The sequence below is a fragment of the Bactrocera oleae genome, chromosome 5 (genome assembly GCF_042242935.1).
Source record: "Bactrocera oleae isolate idBacOlea1 chromosome 5, idBacOlea1, whole genome shotgun sequence".
NCBI classification, from domain to species: Eukaryota; Metazoa; Arthropoda; class Insecta; order Diptera; family Tephritidae; genus Bactrocera; species Bactrocera oleae.
The window spans coordinates 9316395-9339478 of record NC_091539.1 but is presented as its reverse complement, the minus strand read 5'-3'; the positions used below and the strand labels follow the sequence as shown (position 1 = coordinate 9339478).

General features: G+C 33.0%; 1 protein-coding gene across 4 annotated transcripts in view; it reads right to left on the bottom strand.

Moving 5' to 3' along the window:
• raskol (Ras GTPase-activating protein raskol) overlaps positions 1–23084 on the bottom strand; it is a 238876-nt gene that overhangs the window by 147836 nt on the left and 67956 nt on the right. For 2 of the 4 annotated variants that reach the window (XM_070110496.1, XM_070110498.1), the window contains exons 2-4: positions 2998–3110; positions 2475–2501; positions 949–1114 (exon numbers count right to left, since the gene is read on the bottom strand). In XM_070110496.1, coding sequence (XP_069966597.1) covers positions 949–1114; positions 2475–2501; positions 2998–3110 — 306 coding nt within the window. The remainder of the gene's footprint in view (positions 1–948; positions 1115–2474; positions 2502–2997; positions 3111–23084) is intronic. The other 2 variants (XM_070110497.1, XM_070110499.1) reach the window with 1 other exon arrangement.

Genomic DNA, 23084 nt, shown 5'->3' with positions numbered 1-23084 from the left:
TTTGTTGCTGCTGTTGGGAGAAGTTGTTGACATTGTCAACATTTTATTGACATTTCTGTTTTGATCGAGTATTTTTCAGGCAACAGCTGAGCTGGATATTGGCGCATATTGTATATTAAAGCTTTTGAGATATCTATGACAGTTTAAAAAGTTTAAAAAAATTAAGAAATTAAAAAAAGCTAAGAAAATATTGTATAAAAAATTAAATAAATCAAGAAAAACAAAAAATAAATTTAATTATTTTTATAAAACATTTATTTAATTTTTTGTTATTTAAAATTTTATATTATTTTTAACTTTTGTAGATAATTAGTTTTCAATTAATTGATGAATTTTTGTTTCATAAGTTTTATTTTAAATTTAAGTTTCCTATTTACTTTTTGTTAGAAAATTATTTTCTTTTTAATTTTTGTATGACATACATATTTTTAGATAATTATTTTTTAACTTTTTTTGATTTAATTTTTATCACATTTACACACCATGAGCCTAAATGTAGGCAATAACTGGATTTTATTATTGTTTTTATAAGAAGTCTACATTTAAGCTGATGTTTAAAAAAAAAAGGGTTGTTCCAAATTTGCTTATACAATTTGGGAACATACATAGAATCACGAACCTAATGGTACGCGCACTTAAAGTTAAAATTAGAGAAAGTCGGTGCGATAGTAAGTTAGGAAGTTGAATATCATACAAGAGTGTTAAAGTTAAGTGAAAGTGGTATAACTTCCTCTTTTTCCCCACTATTTTACTATACCAAACTACTCAATTTATGCTAGTTGCAGGATCGATTCACCGCAGTTTTAAGGTGGCGATAATGGCATCTGATATTCAAACAAATATGGAAGAAAAATCTTTTGAACACACTATCCCCAAAAATTGAGTTTAAAACAAAGCAATCGAACTAAATTCTCCCTTTGTAAAATATAAAATGCTTGCTTCACTTACCTAATTCACTGTAAAGCGTCGTATTCAGCGCTATGTCCATAGGACATGTGTCGGAATCTTCCGGTTCCTCAGGTAACGTGGGCGGACCATCCCATAAAGATTTTGCAGGTCGTCGCAAACGATCTAGCCGAACGCGTGGATATTCATTGAAGAGAACGTCCGTTAACTGAATTTTAGGAAAAAGAAAGGCATTAATTTTAGAAAACATGAAGCAAACAGTGCATCAAAGAAGTAAGGTATTAAAAAAAAGACGTTTAAGAAATATTAAAAAAAAATAATAATAAGTATAATTTTAAATTAAGTTGAAGTTGAAGGCAATTTTACTTCTAAAGTCTGAAGTTCTTCTTAAGTCTTAGAATCGGTGATGGAATATGATGAAGCCTGTTTCGGATACTACAAACAATCTGTTTAGTGAGTAAAATACGGGCTTTGATAATTTCTGAGAATTAGTGCTCAACTTGTGGGTTGTTTTTTATAAACATAGGCCTCAAAAGACTTACTCTGGAGTAAGTTTATAAAAATCTTACATCGAGTCCTTAAAATCCAAGATATATCCATTTTTTGTTGAAAGTAAACTGTATATAGTCTTTATGCGAAAGTTGAGATCGAATTTTATTTTCCTTTACTGTTAAAATGCGTGAAGAGATTATAGAAACTTCTGAGATCTATCGAACCCAGATCTCCAAAGACTTCCTTTGAATTACGTTTATAAAAATCATTCCCCGGAACCTTAAAGTTCAACCTGTTTCATTTTTCCTTTAAAGTTAAGTAAATACAGTCTCGAGCGGCAAAATTTAAACAACCGAGACCTATCGAACTCAGCTCTCAAAAAACTCTACTCTCTCTGAAGTTAGTTTATAAAAATTAGTCACCAGGACCTTAAAGTTTAAGTTTTTTCATTTTACCTAGAAAGTTAAGTAAATACAGTCTCTAATCGCAAAATTAAGACCGAAATTTATTTTTCTTGACTATCTAAAGCCAATATCATAATAATCTGGACTTTTGATGGTTTTCCGCGATGAGTACAGTCTGTGGTCAGTTGAATGTGAGCGCTTAATGGTTTTTTACTGTTATGTATCTATTACATGAATGGGCTTTGAAAGTAAAAAAAAGTATTTTAAATTATATAAATGTAAGTTTACAGTTATTGGCCATTGAATTGTGTTCAAGTGTTGATTTTCATCATTATCTATTTTAAACGTCAACTGTTCTATGTAACTAAGCGTTTTACAATCCAAAAGGGTTAACAGTTTACAGTCAGTGGCTAGCAAATTGTGACCAAGTGCTATTTTTTCTATTTTTTATCCGTATTTTTTCGGCGAAAAAAGAAAATTTAAGCAAGAATAAATTAACTATATTTATATACAAATTTAATAGCAAAAAATTAAATAAAAAATATTTATTTTAAAAATAAATTAATTTTTGTGATTAGAAACTTAATAAAAATTATAAATAAATAATTTCAAGGTAACGATTTACAAAAAATTACTCTACTACTCAACATATATAAATATAATATTACCCACCTCCTTTTTAGGCGTAGCCGGAAAGATCTACGAGTTAGCATTATTTAGATAATTTTTAATTTTTTTTTTTGTGGGTATTTTTTAATGTGTGTTTTTGTGATTTTAATGTTTACAGCGATTAATGGTGAATTTTAAATGTAGTGCGTGGTGTGTTTTTTTAGTAAGGTGTTACAGATGTGTGTAGAAAGCGTACAATAAGAGCGAAGCGAAGGGAGAGAGTAAGAAAAATAGCGATATTTTAAAATTAGTAATATATTTTTAATTAGTAGATTTCTTTACAAGCGTAGGTTTTGGTAAAAATTTTATAAGTAATTAAAACTATTAATATTTTTTATTAAAATATGGAAGAAACTTTTTACAGAAATTTTATACATTGACATATATATATAAATATCATATATATTGTATATATGCCAGACTTTTGTATGTGTATATTTAATTTTGTTTTGTGTTTATAATATACATATGTATGTATATGCATGATTTTCTTTATTTTTACTTCAATTTTTATTTTTGTACTCACCGATATCTCCTCACTGCAGTATGCTGTGAAGGATTGCTCGTCCTGTTGCAGTACACAGTAGAGTGGACTCCATGGCAGCGTTTTGTGTTTGCGTGTGAGTTCACCCTCTGATTCTGCAAGAGAGAGAGATAGGCGAGAATATTTAGTTATTTATATTTTTAAATTAAATTTAATTTAAAATATTTAATTGTATTAAATAAAATTAAGTTAAGCTAAAAAATAATTTTACTTATGAACATACTTGTACATATGTATATATATATGTATATCAAAATATATTCAAATATGTTCAAATTGAAGTAAAACAAAAAATAATGTTAAAAAAAAAGATTAAAATATTAAAATAAAATAAATAAATGATATAAGAATTATTAAAAAAATTTAAAAAATAAACAAGTTTAATGAAAATGAATATAAAAATATTATTATTATTGATTAAAGTTACCAATTTTGACTAAATATAATTATATTTAATTAAAATTAAAAAATCTTCATCATTTTAATATAGAATAGAGTGAAATAAAAGAAAATTAAATTATAACAAATATTAAAATAAAAAAGTAAATGAAATAGCACTGATTAAAAAATTATACAAATATACTAAAATTTAATTATTTAAAATTAGCCAAAATAATTAAATAGTTTTAAATAAAACAAAATTGAATTATAACAAAGTATTAAAATTAGAAAAGAATTTTGATCATTAAAAATTAAAAGCAATAACTGAAAAAAAATTAATAAAAAATTATGACTGAAAAGGTTTTTAAATAAAAATAAATAAAAATAATAAATAAGTTAAAATAAAGTTAAAATAATTTAAATTAATTAATAAAGAATATATTCAAAAAATTAAAAGTAATAATTTGATAATAAATTATATAAAAATTATGTCTGAAAAGGTTTTTAAATAGTAAAACAAGTTTAATTAAAATAAAAAAAAATTAAAATAAAAGATAAATAAATTAATTTAAATTTAATTTAATGTAAATAAAATAAAATTTAATTAAATAAAATATAAGAAATTTAAATAAAATAACATTAGGTAGAAAATTTAAATAATTTAAAATAGCAATGAAAATGAAATAAATTACAATTAATTAAAAATAAAATATATATTTAAAGAAAATTAAATTAAAACAAAAAAGTTACCGAAAATCGCAGTTGATGAATAAATTTCTTTTTAATTTTTCGTTCAACAATTTTGTGTGCTTGTTGGCAACTCTGCCTTACGCCATCTGGCGGTATGTTTTGCATACAAAACGTTTGTGTCATAGATAATTAAGCAAAGACACAAACCACGGGGACTGGTATAAAACGGTATAAAAGAAATATGATGGAAAAAAGCGCAAAACGAAATACGATCTCTGGTATAGACCACAGAAGGAAATAAAAAAAAAAACTGTGTTTACAAAAAAACGAAATTACTAACTTTTCAAAAAAAAAATTTTTTAAATAAAAACAATAAAAAAAAGTTAAAAAAAATTTGTTTAAATTTTAATTTTAATTATAAAATGTAAAATGTAAAATAAAAAAACAAAAACAAATCAGAAAAAAGCTATGTACAAAAATTAATTACAAAAAAATTACTGGAAGCTTGATTTATCTTTATATAATTAAGATGTTCATGTTTAAATTTTTTCTTTGCAATTACATATTTATATACAAAGATATGTATGTATGTATATAAGCACATTGACAGATGACTGCCTACAAATGCCGGCGCAAAATATTTCCTGTTTACATTTGAAAGCCAAAAACAATAATAAAAAACACCAACTCAATGCAACACTGGCAAAAGAGACATAAAAGCATTCCGTCAGCCTTTTGGGCATTGTGGAGACGCGCTGCTGCACCACCAGCTGTAGCCGCTCCAAATTGCAAACCAAAAAATATTAGAACCACAATCAAATCCCTCAATCGTGTAATTATTGGCGTAAAATTCGTCTGAGCGCACCATTTTTAAGCTTTTATGGCGCGTATTTAATTTCGGCATTTGGAAATTTTTATTTATGAAGGCGGGAAATTTTATGTGGGGCCTCAAATTTTTGTTTTTGCTTTTTTATAAGTGTATTTTTATAAGTTTCGCTTGAGTTCACTAAACTTTATGGGTATTTAGCGTAATTAATGAAGCGTAGTCCAAAATATTTATAACAAAAACACGCACATACATTAAGTTTGCCACGAAGTTTGTAACAACCAGAAGGAAACATCGGTGACCCTATAAAATATAAATAAAAATGTCTGCGTTACGAGTTGAGTTGATTTAGCTATGTATGTACTTGTATATACTATATTTTTGAGAATCGATCTGTAATTTTGCACACGATCCTGTCTCCTCAAGGTGCTGTTCATTTGTCGGAACCTCCAATATCGGCCAACTATAGCATATAGCTGTCATACAAACTGAACGATCCAAGTCAAGCCCTTGTATGGAAAACTTTTTTATTTGACAAAATATCTCTTATTATTTTAAGCAACGGTATAATCTCCGTAAAAACTGTTTAGATCGGAGCACTATAGCATATAGCTGCCATACAATCTGAATGAACAAAACCAAGCTCTTGTATGGAAAATTTTTTTATTTGATAAAATATTTTCACGTAATTTGGCAGAGAATATTTTCAAAGCAACGCTATAATCTCCATAGAAATGGTTCAGATCGTACCGCTATAGCTATTTTATATTTTAGTATTATTAAATACTTTTATGAATTATTATTTACCTTATTTCACGCGATTTTTTATTTAAAATATTTTTTATTTTTTATGCCTCTTTATTTTTGCTTTACTTTCTGCATTTAAAAAAATTATTTATTTTAAAGTATGTAATATTATTTTTTATTTATATTCCCTAAAATACATGAAAAGATGTTGTAATTAGATCTTCGAAGCCTTTTCGCTGATTTGTCAAATGTCGTTGGCCTCTTTTCGATTTCGCTGCAGTCACATTATTTGTTATTATAATTTTGGTGCCAAAATTATTATTCGTCAACAAAAATATCAATAGAGTAATTATATAAATACATAGGTATGTACTCGTTCATATGTATGTTTTTTGCACTAAATTATTTTTAATTCTTTTTTGTTTATAAAAAGTGCAAAAATATTAACACATACGCATACATCCATACACACATGTGTACATACAAACTTTATTTAGACAAACAGTTACGTTGGTACGTGCCACAGTGACCGCTGTGTGTAATGGGGTAACCAACAATAATTTGTCCATTTTTTTATGGTCGAAAGCGGCAGCCGCTGCTATGTTAACAACTAAAACAACAACAACAACATTACCATACTTAAAGGTAACTTCATAATGTAACAACATACATATGTACATATGGTAAATGCGGACAGCAAGTAGCCAAGTTATGGATGAGTGTCCGCTGATTTTGATTGTTTTATGTGTGGTATGTGTGTATGTATTTGTTTGTGGGTTTTCTATGTAAAGCGAGTAGCAAGCAGAACTAATTTGTTTTAACCGCTGAACAGCAAAATATCTGCATAAAATCTTCTTTATAACTGCTTTAATGTTCAAATATATAGTAGAAATACCAACACACACATGCACACATGCATACATGTCTACGAGACTGTGTATATGTGTGGTGTACCCTACCGGTACTTTATAAATACAATTACGGCATACACACGCACCATACAAACTAGCATTATCTTATGCTAATATAGAAATGGGTTAAGAGGCAGCCGACTATATAAACTAGATCTGTGAGTTACAAAAACTAAGTTCCGTATCTATCTTCATCTCTATCTATATCTTGATCTCTATTCATATCTCCCTATCTCAATCTTAATCTCAATCCCAATCCTCAATCCCCATCCCAAGCCCAATGTCTATCTTAATCTCAAACTCAATTCGCATCTCTATCTCAATCCCAATACCCATCTCTCTTTGAAACTTATTTTTAATCTCAACCTCTATCTCAATCTAAATGCCAATCCTAATCTCTATATCAATCTCAATCTCTATCTCTCTATATGTATCCCAATCTCAAGCTCAATCTCAATCCAAATCTAAATCTCAATCCTAATCTCCATCGATATTTCAATATTAATCGCAATATCAGTCTCTATATATATCTGGGGATTTGTATCTCAGTCTCAACTTCAACCTCAATTCAAATCTCTATCTCAATCTTAATCGAAATCTCTATCTATATCTCAGTCTCAATGTCAATCTCTATCTCTCTATCTGTTTCAATCAGCTCAATCTCAATCCAAATCTATGTATATCTGAAGCACAACCTCATTCTGAAAACCAATCTGTATTTCAATCTTAATTTCAAAATATATATAATCTTTATCTTTATCAGTATCCGTGCCTTTATCTTTATCTTCAGCTAGATCCGCATCTTTATCTTTACTTTCACCTATATCTATCATTTGTCTACTTCTATGTTTCTATATTCAATCATTTTCTTTGTCTTTAACCTTAACGGTAAACTATCGTATGATCCCTCCAGGAAAACACATGTGAAGTTAGTTAACTTATATAGTTTTATCAATCTGTTTTGCATTCCAAACGACTAATTACGGTGAGATCTCAAGTGCTTCTTCTGTTGTAGAAAATCAATATTTCTGTTAGCTAGGAGCTTACATGAATTTTTTAACAGATCTTTTATACGGTTTGCTTACGGAATGACCGATTATATCGTGATCTCAAATGTTTTCTCAGTCCAGAAAATCACTATTAGTCCGACAACTCTGACCTTACAAGAATTTTCAACATAATTTTCTTTTATGCGGTTTCTTAGAATCTTCAATTTAAAATAACTGATTAGTTTGAGAGAAGTTTTAACTGGTTATTAATATTCAACATCGCTAAAATTTCACAAGGCCTTGCTCGGCAAATAAGTAAATTTGTGTAGGGTTCGACGTATCGAAACTCTTGTACGTATATTTTATGGAATTTTCGATGAACAATATCACTTACTCGCATCTAGAATAGCTGATCAGTTTGTGCAAAGCTTTCAGAAGTTCGATACTTTCTTAGCCTTGCCTCAAACTGCGGTCATGCGAACACTTCCAGAAAGAATAATTCCTAATCAATTATGGATTAGATTGGAGCGAAGAGTTCGCACCCGCCACGGTAGTCAATTACCGAACCGACACATTTACGATGGTCGCTCTTGTATGATCGTCTTCTCCAACTCTCTTTCTGACCATCTTTTATCGTATTCACTTGCTTTGCTTTCTTTCGCTATTTACAATTACAAAATCATATACAGTAAAATGGCAATAACCGCGGTAATGGAAAGCAAGCTGACTGCGGCAAACCCACTTAGTTGCGGTCATTGGTTTGGTAAGTAATTTGTTGTTTGGAATTCTTATATACTTTATATTTCTAGTCTTCATTCCTTTATTACTTTCAAGCTTCGTTATTGAAGTTGATTTAATGCTTTATTTTTATATTTATTCATAGAAATTATGGAAGCAAGGCGGAGGCCTACAACTCCAGCGCGAGCTGTACATGCGTTAAGATATTTTTTTAACATACTGTTAGGATTTTTTTTTACATTTTTTATGGTGCACTTATCTACTTAATTGTATCTTAAAAGTTAATATGTTTTTAATTTGTTTGTTTGGAATAACAACTCTTTCAGCTGTCAAAATGCGATCAGAATTTCTACTACATGTATGTGTAACGGCTTTGAACCGGACGTTGCCTCACGTGTGAAGTCATGGCGAGATCTCAATCGATAAGATGATTTTACAAAACAATAATTGAAGAACGATACTATCTTTTTGGCTTCGTGAAAAAAGAAGGCTCCAACACGCTTAATGCTTTGAAGCTGTGGTTCCTCAAGAATCGGAGTCGCTGACGCTCGTTTTTATATTGTTTATATAGTCTATGTTTTGATAGCCATGAGGCGAGCTCTGTTAGCCGGACATATGGATATACAGATAAAGTGGATCAGATACATAATTTTGATGATCTTAGCGAAGGTTGAGATAATATCAGAGATTGCTTGGTAAGAACAAGAATCTTCTTTACTGAAATGATTCCAAACTTTGGTTCGATAGTCTTCTGTACTTCTGCAGGGGCAGGCGGAGATCTTAATTGCTTGTTTTAGAGGATGGTGTTCTTTAACATTGAAGTGTAGTCTATTAGAAATATCCGCATCTTCAATCCAGAACCAATCGATGTTGGAATGATGCACCAATAATCGATCACACACAACTTCTGTTACTGACTAAGGGCTGGAAGAGCTACAACTGGGATCGTTGACGTGTTATTATAATCAGAACTCAAAAGAAATCAAGAGCATACTCAAGTTTTAAACACTTTAAGACCCATCGAATTTCTGATAAATAAGAAAGTAGAAGTTCAATAGTCACTTATTGATCGCTGAGCAGAACACAGAACTAAAGGGATATGCATCTGAGACAGTGTCATCGGTTACTAAATGTGAGCTTCCTGTTTAAGAGACTCTAACGACCGGTTACATCGTTACATCAAACTTTCCCGTAAAATTTAAGCGGCCATATCCGGTCGTGACAATTATGCGGTAGGTCGTGTGTTCTTACCTCAGAAGAGGCAAATCTGAACTCTTAATACAGAGGTCCTTGGACGACCTCAAACCATAAAAGGGTGGACTGACTTCGCGAAATATCTGGCAATGGTGTAAATATAAATTGTTTATAAATATAGAGATATAGAAGCAGGAAACGAAGGGTCTCGGATTCTTTGGTAATAACTAACGGAGGTTAATAACTGGTCTTTACTACCACAGCGTAATCTATGCAATCAAAACTCCCAGGATTTATAGACATACAAGAAGAGTGTATCATACCAGCAACATACCCTAATGTTTGAGATATATTTACAACAAGAACATCAATAATAATAACAAAAGTTATTTGGAGCAACTTTTACAATAAATATTGGCATTTTTCCAACCATGCGCCGCAGCAATAAGAGCAGCCGCTTGGCAACCAAGCTGCAACCCACCAGACTGCGGTATGCAGATTAGTATAAACAAATATTATATGTAAGTATATATATATCGCTATATATTTTCCTACCTTAATGAAATGCTAATCTATGTGTGATTTTTTTAGCGCTCACAGCATAAATTGCAAGTGTTATGAAAAGCATATTTTATAAATTACACATTGCAAATTCAAATTTATGCACCACATTGCAACACACATACATATGTAAATGTGTTTGTGTTGAAACCAGCTGATTACGCAATTAAAAAATACACTTGCTTATAAAAATAAATATGTTATTACTTTTTGATAGCGTTGGTTGTGAAAATTTCCACACATTTACTTAGTGACGCGCGGAAGCTGTTGCCACCGCGCCGAGACAGTGCGTCCGCCGTTTGCCTGCCGTTGCTTCACATGCATTAGACAATGCAAACAAACACACTTTGCCGTAAAAAATTGTGCACGCATTTAAAATATTGCGCTAATTTGCATTTGGTTTTAATCTGCACGCATTTTCCGCAAACACAGAGTTGCATTTCAACATTTTTTAATTTTTCGCATAATTTTTAATAATTTTTACGCGAATTTTGCGTGCGCAAACAGCATATGCACTGAGTTTTACAATGCATTTTTAGTAGCCTACTTACTTTAAGTCATCATCACCCCCTTCAAAATGCACTTTGTGTCCACTGGACCACGAAGCATGGGAAAAGCTGCAATGCAATTGCAATACTTTTATGCTGTTATTAATAATTTTATGTTATGAAAATGATGCCAATAGAATTACATAATTATTTTGTGATGATTGAACTACATCATTTCGAGTTGCCAACTAAGCAAAAATACCAGAAATTGTTATTTTAGTATATATAGCGTGTTCGTTGTATGAGAAATGGACTATTACTAGCAGACTACGCCTAAAAGAACTATTTTTAAATACATACTTTAATATAGTTGTGAAGCAATTTCCAGCTGATATCCTTAGCAACGGTTTGAAAGAACAATATCATATAGTTCAAGCTCTAAATAATGTTATGAACAAAAAGCTCTGGAATTTTATACGCTAAGGTGTTTAAGACTTTTAAACCGACTTAAGTTGAACTCTGTTTTTGCAGCAAAGATTCTATCATTATTATATTTAAGAAAAAAAATGTGGAAAACGGTTGGCCTCAAGGGCCATCCCTGCAACTTCCCGCTAATTTCATACGCTAACGTTCAAATTTCGCTTTTTTCACTGCTTTTGAGCTCTTCGAAATTTTTCGTTTTCGATATCTCGCAAGTAAATCAACCGATTTTGACCCGGTTTGCGGCAAACGATGTGTTTTTTCAAGGTCAAAATCTACTGGTCCGATTGGGTCCAAACTCACACGAAATTCAAGTGCAATGAAACCCTTTGGAATGCCGTTTAGTTTATTCAAATCGGTTGAGCCGTTTAAAAGTTATAAGAGGGTCACATACATACATACAGACATACGGACATCATCGTAGAAATGTTCGGGGAAGCTTCCTCGACCCTCAAAACGTCGAGATCTGTTGAGAACTCGATTTTTGCAAAATGGGGTGAAACCAATATCTTCCCGATTTTTAGAAAATTTTCAATTTTCTTAGCGGGAAGTTAAAAAACCCCCACCCAACTCATCTTTATTCCACTCAAAACGCCGACTGATCTTGTATCGTACTATAACTATCTTACTTAGCATTCTTTTCTAGAAACTTAAGTATGTCAACACTTTTTATTCGCAAATCTGTAGCAAAGTACATATGTACACTGGGCAGAAAAAGTCCGCGTACAAGGTACATAAGTCGAATAAAATTATTCTTTCTACGATTTCTTCTTAAAATTTAATAGGATATCGGATATTCGTTTTAAAACTTCCGCTAGGAGGTTTCTGTCGAAGGAATGTGCCTTAAAATTCGCCTTAAATTTATTTTTAAGATATTAAGGTATGCATATTTAACCATGATGGACTCTATTAACTCCATTTGGCGCACACAATTACCAGCTATGCACCCCCATATCATGACTTCTTCACCACCGTGCTTCACAGTATGCATCAAGATTTCCTTATCGAGTGCCGTACACATTTTTCGCCATAAAATTCTAAGCTCCTTGATTCCAAAGACGCCAAGCTTGCTCTCATCGAAATAAATAACTTGCTTCCCAAACTCCCGGGGCTTATTTAAGTGCTTTCGGATATGAAGATAGTTTAGATAGCTTCAGCATTAAATTTTAGTCTAACTGATGTCAAGTGAGCTAACACACTGTCTTTCGGAACTTAATACACCTTCCATTTCGGATATTGGGTCACTTTGGTTTATTAGCTTTAATGGAATTTACAGAAATACTCCGAACTTTACAACAATAATTTCGGTCAGAACTTTTAATGAGTAGAATTCAATTATCACTACTATAAGAATATCACACTAGCTGTTTTGAGGAACTTTATGTTCGTACTTCAAACATGCCGACTTCCATGAAACCTTTATTTTATGAAAACTTTCCCTCAGAAGACGAAATACTTATGCCTCTTTTGGAACATACAGTCAAACATGCCTACTTCCATGAGACCTTCAATTTAAAAAAATTGACCTTCAATTAAAAAAATCGAAATATTTCTACGGCCTGCAACATACAGTGAGTTTAAAAATATGTCTCTAACCTCACTTCAATCCAACTGGTGTTGAATTACCAAGGTCTGTCTGACCTCGATTTGTGATAATCAATAAAAACTTGTCTTCTTCATTTCACTTCGGAATCAGTTGATAATCATTTGAGTGGACTGCACGCGCAGAACTAAATCCGAACCGCTGCTTGCTAGAAAAAAATTTGACGACAGTGAAGAAGTAATCAACGAGACTGAAACTATTTTAAGCCAAAAGACAAGTCATTGTACAAAGAAAATGTATGCAAGGAGACTAGAAAGGGATTTTCGAAGTAATGAGTTTTTCTGCCGGTTTAGTTAAATGAAAAGCTTAATAATAATTGTTATTTTTAAGTAATTCGTTTGCGATGAATTAATTTTAAGCAAATTAATATTTTATATTTTAAAATCTATGATAATCAATTCGATTTCAATTTCCGCTCCAAAAATAAAAACTATGGCAATTCAGTTTAAATTGCTTGGCATCAATACCTAATAAGGCATCAAGCGATTTAATTGCATTATGTAAAAATAGATAAGCGTGTATATACATATAAACAATTACTAATAAAGCATATCATTGACTAAATATTATTTAACAAATAAATGCAAAATCCATAGCTTTAATAGGTTTTTTTCTATGAGTTTGGAGTAACCTTTCATTGACCTTCAAAATTTATAAATAATTTCCATAACTGCTACATATATTAATAATTACGAATTTTTGATTTTGGCTTGAGGCGAACAGGAAATTTCATTTCCTACATTTTCCATTTTAATTGAAATGAACTTTGTAAGCTTTAATTGCTATTGCTAATTGGTGTAGCGTGGAAAATTAGATTATGTTGAAGTGATGTTAGGTTATATTGAGGTAAAGTTAAATTAGAATGAAGCGGCTGGCACAGGAAATGACATGCTTTAATTGCAATAATACTTAATTTTTAAAATAAGCTTGCAAGTTTCGAAAATAACATAAACACAGTTTTTTTCTCAACAACTGGGATATATGCTGAATGCAGGAAGACAGGTCTTTTTGATGTCTCTAACCAAACAAAAACGTCATTAGGGACCAACGAATATCGGACAAAAACAGAGCAGGCCACTATTGATATATCTAGATAAGAAACATAGTCTCAAAGACTTAGGACAACTATAAGCATGAACCGTTGATATAAAGTAGGCTTCGAAAACTACTGAACATGTATTAACCCTCTAGTATGTGGTCGGTTACACGCTGAAACTACTAAAAGGTACATTTTTAAAGTGGTATATAAACTTGTTGGTCATCAAAAGTCCAAAAAAAACCTCAAAACATGACCATTTCCTTTCAGTTTTTCTAAACTCCGATTGAGTATTCCGAATGTAATGTGTTTCAAGGTGAATACGTGTCCATCTCGAATGAAGAACCTGCATAGGCCTGGAGAAAGATATGCTAGATCTTCGATAATCCAAAACAAATCGCTTAATATAATTTAGTAGAGAGCTAGCAGAAATCCATCTTTTCCAGTCTTCGAGCTCTGATTCTTATTTTAGTTTCGACCTTCTAATTCTAATAATAGCTCCCTATGTCTTTCTTTTGTTTGAATTAAGGTTTCAGCGTTTCTATCAAACCCCATTATTGTCTAGAGTTGCCACCTACTAACATTAACGACACAAAGAATAATTCTAGCTGGAGTAGTGGGTCAGCTTTATGCCAAAAATTAATTTGACTTTAATTGAATATTTTAATTTGCATAATAAAATCTCCTGCCTAACTGTCACTACTGCTTATCTTGTCCACTCTTCTCTGCACTCGCTTGCACTTTAATTACACTAATTGCACAATTTTCTGGCGCGCACACCAGCACTATCGACGCCAGCCGCTCGCGTTCATTGCCCTCAGAAAAATATAACAAAAACACTTAATTCGAAAATAATGTGTTTGTTCTGTGGCAAATTGCAGCATCGCTAAATATGCGCTTTCGTGCTCGCGCCTCCGCCTCTTCTTCGCGCTTCTAAATAGCATAACATATTTAGGTTGTGCTCATTTAAGTATGTATGTGTGTGTGTGTTAGCGACATTCTTTCAATGAAAGTATTCTAATTATAATCAATTTAATTTTAGCCGTAACAAAAATAATTTAGTATGTGAATATTTAGAATTTTTTACTATTGCTGTTGTTGTATGTATTTTTTACGTTTATGTTGGCATCACGTTTTGTAGGTAGCGGTAAATATGGTATTTAGTGGTTGAGTTTAGCTAAAAACAAGTAAAAATGTCAAGCTATAATACTCTTCACAAATAAATTTAGATAGATTTTAATAGGTCAGTTTGTAAGTCAACTATATGCTATAGTAATCCGATCAGAACAATTTCTTCGAGGATTGCACCATTGTCGTAGATAATAACATTTGCCAAATTCCCTGAAGATACAAGCATATCGTCTAATGAAAAAGCATTCCATATAAGCACTTGATTCCGATCGTTCAGTTTGTATGACAGCCATATGCTGTAGTGGTCCGATATCGGTGGTTCCGGGAGAATAAATGATGTGTGCAAAATTTCAGATCGATATCTTAAAAGCTGAGGGACTATATATCGCATATATATAGACGGACGTACAGACAGACATGTCTAAATCGACTCAGCTCGCCATGCTGATCATTTATACCATACATATATAAATTTTGTTGGTTTTCCAACGTTTCCTTCTAGGTGTTACAAACTTCATGGCAAACTTAATATTATATACTCTGTTCAGAGTATAATTATTAAGTGAATTTGCAGTACTTCCGATTAGAGAGCTACTCTAGTGGAACCTGACAATACTTGTATAAACCCTTCTCTCATAGGGTCATCTACATACAATAACTTCGCTTGTTTTACGTCTTCTTGGACCTTTGCGTCACTACCTACCATTATCTAGAAAATGCTTTCCGATCCACTCAGCTTGGATCGTGGATAAATGAGGCAATTATTCCCTTCTCTACCTGTGCCGAATCTTTACCGGCGGCGATGGATAAGTTAGGTTTTGAAAGATCTTATTCAAGTTATATTGATAATGAAATCAAAGAAGTACCGCTGTCAATATATGGTTATTTTTTTGCGGTATTTCAACCAAAGTCCCCAAATTCGACCAAACTCCACTAACGGAGCACTACGAAGGTCTATAAATATTAAAGTTTATTATCCTTCGACTTGAAGAAGAAATTGCACAATACCGTTTAAGATGGGGTACTGAAAACTGTGCGATAAACAGTTCAGATCTTCTAAAACAGCTAAAAAATCGTTTGTAGAACCTACTTCGAGCTTCGAAAGCCCTGCACTAGCTAGTGGGCCACAAATACTGACTCCAATTGCATGCGACTACTCAACTCCTTAGGCAACTTGAATAAGGCACGAAATAATGTTGCTATGTATCCTTTTACTGTAATTCTGAATCCCACATAACCTACCCTAACCACAGAACTCTCTGCAGTAACAATTAATCAGAAATTATTCAACTGGTATCGGGAAGAAACGCTGTGACTTTACACAAATGAAAAAATAAATAATCAATCACTTGTTCAATGTAAGTAAATATTTATTTAACAGAATATAAGTCAGCGTGCCATTAATAAGAATCTTCCAATTATCAGGTTTTGAGACTGGTCCGCGCTTGAGTTTCTTGAACTCGCTGCTCAGTCTACTCTACTGACATTGAAATTCAGAAATATGAGCGCCTTTCCGCAACAAGAAAAAATTATAACGGCGATATGAAGTTGCAAAATAACGCAGATATGTATTTTTAAGCATGTGTGTGTGTTTGCATAAACGCAAGCAAGTATTGAAGCATGCAAGCGGTGAATAACCGGAGGCGATTACTTATCAAAATTTCGTTGAATAAATCTTTAAATCACGAACGTTCGAAAGCAGTAGCCGGCCAAGTGCGAGGCGAGCTTAAGGTCACAGCGAAGTGGCATTGTTTTAATATAATATTTCTTTTGTTTTTGTGCTTCGATTTATCACAAGAAGTGTATGTAATAGCTGGAATTGGAATTCTACTACATTTTATCATCTCAGAATTTAGCCTGAATTAGATTAGCACCACCAGCTTCATTTCTGAGCACTGATATCAGAAAATGTTTATTTATGTAATTCATCCAAAAGTCCGCCATGAGATGATATTTTTCACAAGAGAATGAAGTTAAGGAAGTGATCAGAAGCAGATATGGAGCTTATTCAGCTATATGCCGGCCTTTTAGTAAAGAAAACCAGATCTGCAGCTTATTCGGTTATAACTTTTTCATTTCAGTTCATCTGCCGGCCTTTTAGTCCGGTCATGGTGTCAATATTTTTATAACTTCAGTACTGATAATTATAGAAGCTCTAGAGCTCATTTAAGATCTAGCTTTATGACGCTGCAATCGATGATCCATCTGCAATAGAGAAAATAGCCAGCCGAAGCTAAAGAGGTCTTCACTGTTACATCCGAAACCGTAATACAGGAACGGGGTTTGAACATAAAACACATACACAACTGCGAATAGGTAGTAGTCGAAAGTTGCAGAAAAGGAGGTCGGACCATTTCTGACCGGCTTAAGCTACATAAATGTCTCTCTCATGGGCACGACTTCAGCTTAAAACCAGGATAAAAGACAGGTAGGAAGCTGCTGCCTGTATCCCTTTCAGTTCAAAACTAAAATTGAATAAATGCGCAAGTTCGATGCTTCATTATCCGAAATAAAGACAAAACTTCCTAAACAGCTTCTGCTGTGAGGCATAGACATTGCGGTTATGAGGTTTTCAAATTAAAATGTATTACACTTACTATCAGTTAATGTTTTTACTATGGGCATGACATGTTCAATTCTTGATGTAAGGTGTCTAAACGTCGATGCTGTCGAAGTTACTTAATTTTATTAGCATTTTTTTGATCATGCGAGTACAAAGTGCAAGGTAAGAGAAATAAATAAGCGTTAATGCGTTTTCAACAACTATTTAGCTGCGAAGATTATATACATACATATATAGCTATACGTCAATACAAAATGTTTTCGATAAAATGTAGATTTATGTTTATTATGTAAATTGCTTGTAACACTGCTGCTTTGTCGGGTCATCCGCAGTTGAGTGACGTGGGTAGGCGTTACTGCGTAGGTAGTCGACAAATTGGTGTCATAAAAAATTGTATATAAAGTGTACATATTTGCATATTGAATAGTTCCTTAGCTTGCTTAGAGTAGCTAATTGTCGTTCAAAATAGCTGAAATATATTTACTGCCAAGTTCGTTAAGAGGCCAAAGAGAATGATGGCTTAGAAAACTGGAAAGCTTCATCTCTAAATCTGACCCTCTACCTAAAAAAACTTTCTAAACGAAAACCACACTAGGAAACATATGGACACAGAAAAAGGCAACCTGTGGGTAGACAGGAGATGGTATAATAGGCATTGGATCGGAGTCATCCACAATTTAGTTCAGATGCGCTCCGACAAAGAGCGGATGTAGCACGGTCAAGTTAGCGAAGTCTTAACTTCTATAAAAAGTCAAAATTGTGGTTGTTACAGCTTCGATACCATCTGGTAAACTGTAGACATTTTTTAATAAGAAAACTTTCAGTACTAAGCGATATTTGCATATTTTCTTATTGTGATCTGATACAGTAACCATTCCTTTTTAACAAATTACGAACTTAATTTTCAAATCCAATCGTATTGATTATTGGTTATGCACTAGCAAAGTACTATAATCTCAATACTAAGTGTCTTAGAGAGGAAAACGCTTGAATTTAATTCGCAGTTTCTGGTAGATTCGTCGATCAGAGGATCGAGCAGCACATCCAACTCATTCTTCTCAAAAAGAAATTATGATAACGAAGAATCTATTGAATGATATCTACAAACTAAGTACTGGAGTATATTTGGTATAACTACATAAGTTCATAAAAGATCATCCCAACGGAATGATAACAACTAAAACAAATCGCTTTTGACTTCTAAGAATTTACAATGAAAACTCGCATCTTCGTTGCAAAAACTATGGTAGTTCCAAAACGTCATTATGTAAAATCTAGGCGAAGTAGTTGGACCAAAATTATAACTGGATTTGTATCTAAAAAAAACGTTTCCAAAAAGGTTTATCAATGGATAGAAGGAGTCTCAACATAGAACACCACACCATTTTGTAGTGGAAGATTAAGCGTCGAAAGTTCTTTTTTTATTGGCAACTGCCTCATTGGAAGAGGATTGACGTACTGTAAGCTTTTATAGCCGACTTTGACTGGAACTGGTATATGTATTTCTCTTCAATATCATTGCTTGAAAGGTCATACCTACAATTCTTCTAGGTATTTGTCGTCAAGCTAGAAAACTCAGTATAAATAGGTTATTCTATTCGAACTTTTGATACCGAAACTAAGTTGAAGCGACTTAAATCTGAACCTGAAGAACTTGCTACATTTTTGCACAGTAAAGAGGTATCGAAGAGGTGGGTAACCCATAGTACTAGATGGTGAATACTGAGGTATATGGAGGACTTTGCTTTTGTCTAGGTGGTCTATTAAAAAGAGTAATAAACTTTATGAAAAAAAAACCAATGAAAGAGAAGCCTTAAATATTTATTTACGGGCCAAAAAGTCAAAGCACCGTTAGCTAAATGAAATTTCCTCCACTTGGTATACAAATGCAATGCAAAGTATTTTTTTATTTACACACTTATACATCTTGCCTCATATGTATGCAAAAATCGCATGCTCCAATTCTTCGTTAGTGATTTTTCCGCACGCTCGACTATTCTATTTCCACTTGATTTCCGCAATACATTGCAATGGCTTTCCCAATGCAGCTCAATTTCATGCCAAACAATAAAGAAATCAAAAGAAAAAAGAAGACAGAAGACAGACAAGACACATGCACTTGCGAGATAATACAGTTAGCAAATGTCAGCTATTGTGGCGGCACAGCTGTGTGTGACAGCGGCGGCTTCCAAGACACCTTTTCACACCTTTCAATTGAGTTATCAAACAATTGCTCATGTAATTGTTGTAAGCTTATGCGGCGCACAGCTAGCCGAGATGTATTGCGGAGCTGCTGTTGTGTTCACACTTTTTTGATTTCATTACTGTTTCGCCGCAATTGTGACATTTGAAACTCGTTTGCGGCGGAAAAAATAAAAATTGCAGAATACTGTCAAGTGTGCAATGTTGTGACGACGTTGATTGCGGTTGCGGTAAATAGCAGTGGTTGGCACTAGCAACAAACTATTGGCGACTATAGCGTGGGCGTGAAGTCTGTAAGCGAAACTGCGAAGTGAAAAATTCTAACCCGAAACTCTGTGAATGGAAGCTAATTGAGGTAAAGGAATGAAATGAAGTGGAACGCAGTGAAATGGAATGATATGAAAATGAAAAGGGGAGTGGAACGCAAAGAGAATACAACGGTATCGATTTGGAAACCAAATAACTGAGTAACTTGTGAATTAGACAGAAGAAATAGGAGGCTCACTACAAAGAGTTAAGTAACAATGGAATTTTGATAACCCGCAAATAACCAGAGACCCATTATATGATTTCCAAAAGATGAGGAATCAGTTGTGGTTAGCAATTTTTGCAACCTTCATATATTCTATTTTATGGAATCATATTGACTTCCAGATGATAAACGCAGAGACTGGAGTAGTGTAGTCAACTTTATTCATCCACTGTTTTACTACCACCAACTAGGCAAATACATAAGGAGAACGCTACTGGCACTTCTTTTATCAATTCTCTTCAGGTTAACACCAATAATTCTTCAACCATTGTTGGCTAACTGTCAACATCACTTGAACCTTAAATCACTCAAGCTTTATAAGATTAAGCATTTAAAGGAATGGTGGAACTTCTCAGATGATGCTAGGTAGAGGGTTCAGTAATAGTAACATTTGTTCTTAATAATATCGGTTCAGCCGATATGATATAGCCATTAGAAGTCGCAGTACAACTTTATTGGAGCTTGATTCGATCGCAGACCTTGCCTAACGTTAAACAAGTTTTTTCTTTCAATAACTTCTCCGTAGGAAATTACAAGCGTGTTTCTTGTATGAAAAAATCTAGACTATTAGAGTCCATCAGCTGTTCAGAGATATCTTAAATCGTTAGGACTTTCTAATTTGCCGTTGAAATCAAGAAACACTTCTAAAATTGCGACAGAAGCTCCACCATATAATTAGCTGAGCTAAGGAAATTCTAGCCACACTCGTCTTGTTTCTATAGTTATTATATTACCATGTAATTGATCAGAAACCCACGCTCTGAATTAACTATAATTGAGTCGCACATGATATTGCTCAAATTCAGTTGGTTACTTCTCAATGAAAACACAATTGAATGCAATTAAATGTTTAGTCACAACTTAAATAAGTGAGATAGAGTTGTTCAACGCAGTCGACCGTAAAATAATTGCCAATCGTGTCAAGTAGCTGGGTTAGTTTGCCCGATTAAACAAGCTCTTAACACATTCCCACTCTCCTTTCTCGCTCTTTTAAACCAGACACAGAAGGGGTTAAAGTTTAACTAAACTAACAAGAAAGAATGCGACCTCCTACGACTCTGTTGCGAACAAACAAAGCAAAATTAGACACAAACAATTTGAAATAAAAGTCGAGTCATCACGGCAAGTGGCAGTTGAGAGGCAACGCGCACCCACGTATACAACAATTCAGCCGACTATCCTGATATTTACAAACACCACCAACAAATACTATGGTATATGGAAGCAAATAGGGTAAACACTGACGAACTCTGTGCGCTGGTCAATTGAGTAATGGAATTTGCATTGTACAGTAGAGCGCCAGCACAAGCCACGCGAAACAAAATTTTTTTTTGATTCAGCAATCGGAAACATCATTTAAGACTTCGCTAGAAGCAGCATAAAAAAATGCAATAAAAAATAAACATACTGGGAAGGGTTTAGAATTCCGTATTACTCTTATGAGTTACTAGTGGATAGCTAGGACACACATCAGCTCAATGAGCGCTAGCCAACTGTCAAAACTTGTGTTGTCGTAAATCTTTCTCAACCGAGGTAAATGGCCTTTTGAATTGCTTGCACTTAGAAAGTTCGTCGTTACCACCAATCCGTTAAAGCTAAACATGTTGCCAAAAGTCTCGAAGTTCTCAAGAAAATGGCAAGGTGGAATAATCTTATCACTTTCATCCTTTCTAACTGTCACACTTTTGCGAGACTATGATACTTTCAGAAAAGGAAGAGCTCACAACGGAATTGCTTAGTTCCGTTTTTCGAGTATTTACTGTACATGTTTGTACACTGCATTTGCAGTAGCAATCAATTTTAATTTATACCACCATTCATTCATTCATTTATTCAGCTCAGTCATTCAACAAGCCAATCTTCAGTCAACTGCTGCGGCGGCAACTTCAACTCTTTCATTATTTGTTCTTGTTTTGATTCTCATTTCTGTTTTCTTGCTTACTTTATTACAACAATTGCACAATTAACATGCCAGCCGGGCGGCAGTGAGAAGCTAACTATCTTACTTTTGGCATCCTTTTTTTAAGTTTTTATTGCACTTTGAATGTTAATTAATTTGTTGTTTTTTTTTTTTTGTGGCACTAGGGTCGGCTTAAGCCAGTAGTTAAAGTGTAATAAATATTTTTCGCTTATTCAATGATCTGTTCATAGTAAGGCTAAAGCCAGAAAAAATACAACAGAAAAAGGTTGCAAGACAATAGCATAACGGTACCGCCAATTTGCAGTTCTTTTATCTACAATGTGGATGCACACACATTTATCTCAATTTTTCTCGCATTTTCAACACTTTCAATTTGTTGCAGTCAATTAGAATAAATGCCTTAAGATAAATATTTCTTCCGTGCCAAAACAGCACAAGCAAGTTTTCAGAGGGTAGAATATAATCGCAGAACAATAACACCAGAAGAATCTGAACTCACATTCAAGTTTTCAAGAGCTTGGTTGGTTTAGTTAGAAAAATATACCATTTAATCGATTTCTTCTTTATCCTCAAAATCAGTTTGATAGATCAAAAGGGAAGTATGGTAGGGTCGGTAATTTCAAACATAAAATGTCTTTTAGTAGTAAAAGATGGAATGAAACAGGACCGGTAGATAGCAGAACCAATTATGAAATATCTTTTGGAATTATGAGGTGGAATAAAATAAAGAAGGTATGTGACGGAACCTTTGTAATAATCTAGGAAATCATTAGAGTATTTTAGCTTACCATACCTTAATAAGGAATCTTATATTATAAATACCAAACCCCTGTCACTGTGAGCCCAGAACCTCTTTGAAACACCAAATTCATATTAAGTCGGCAATAAAACTCGTGACTAAGTTCAAGCTCTTTGTTGTAAATTAACATTTATCATTGAAGTGATCTTCAAACTGGTTGTATGGTATCGCATTGCCTTCCTTAACCAATGGAATCATATTTAAAATGGGTAAATGCTCGAAATTTCGGGATTAAGCTTTAGTAAAGGCGATATTTTTCCTTCAAGATACATACATA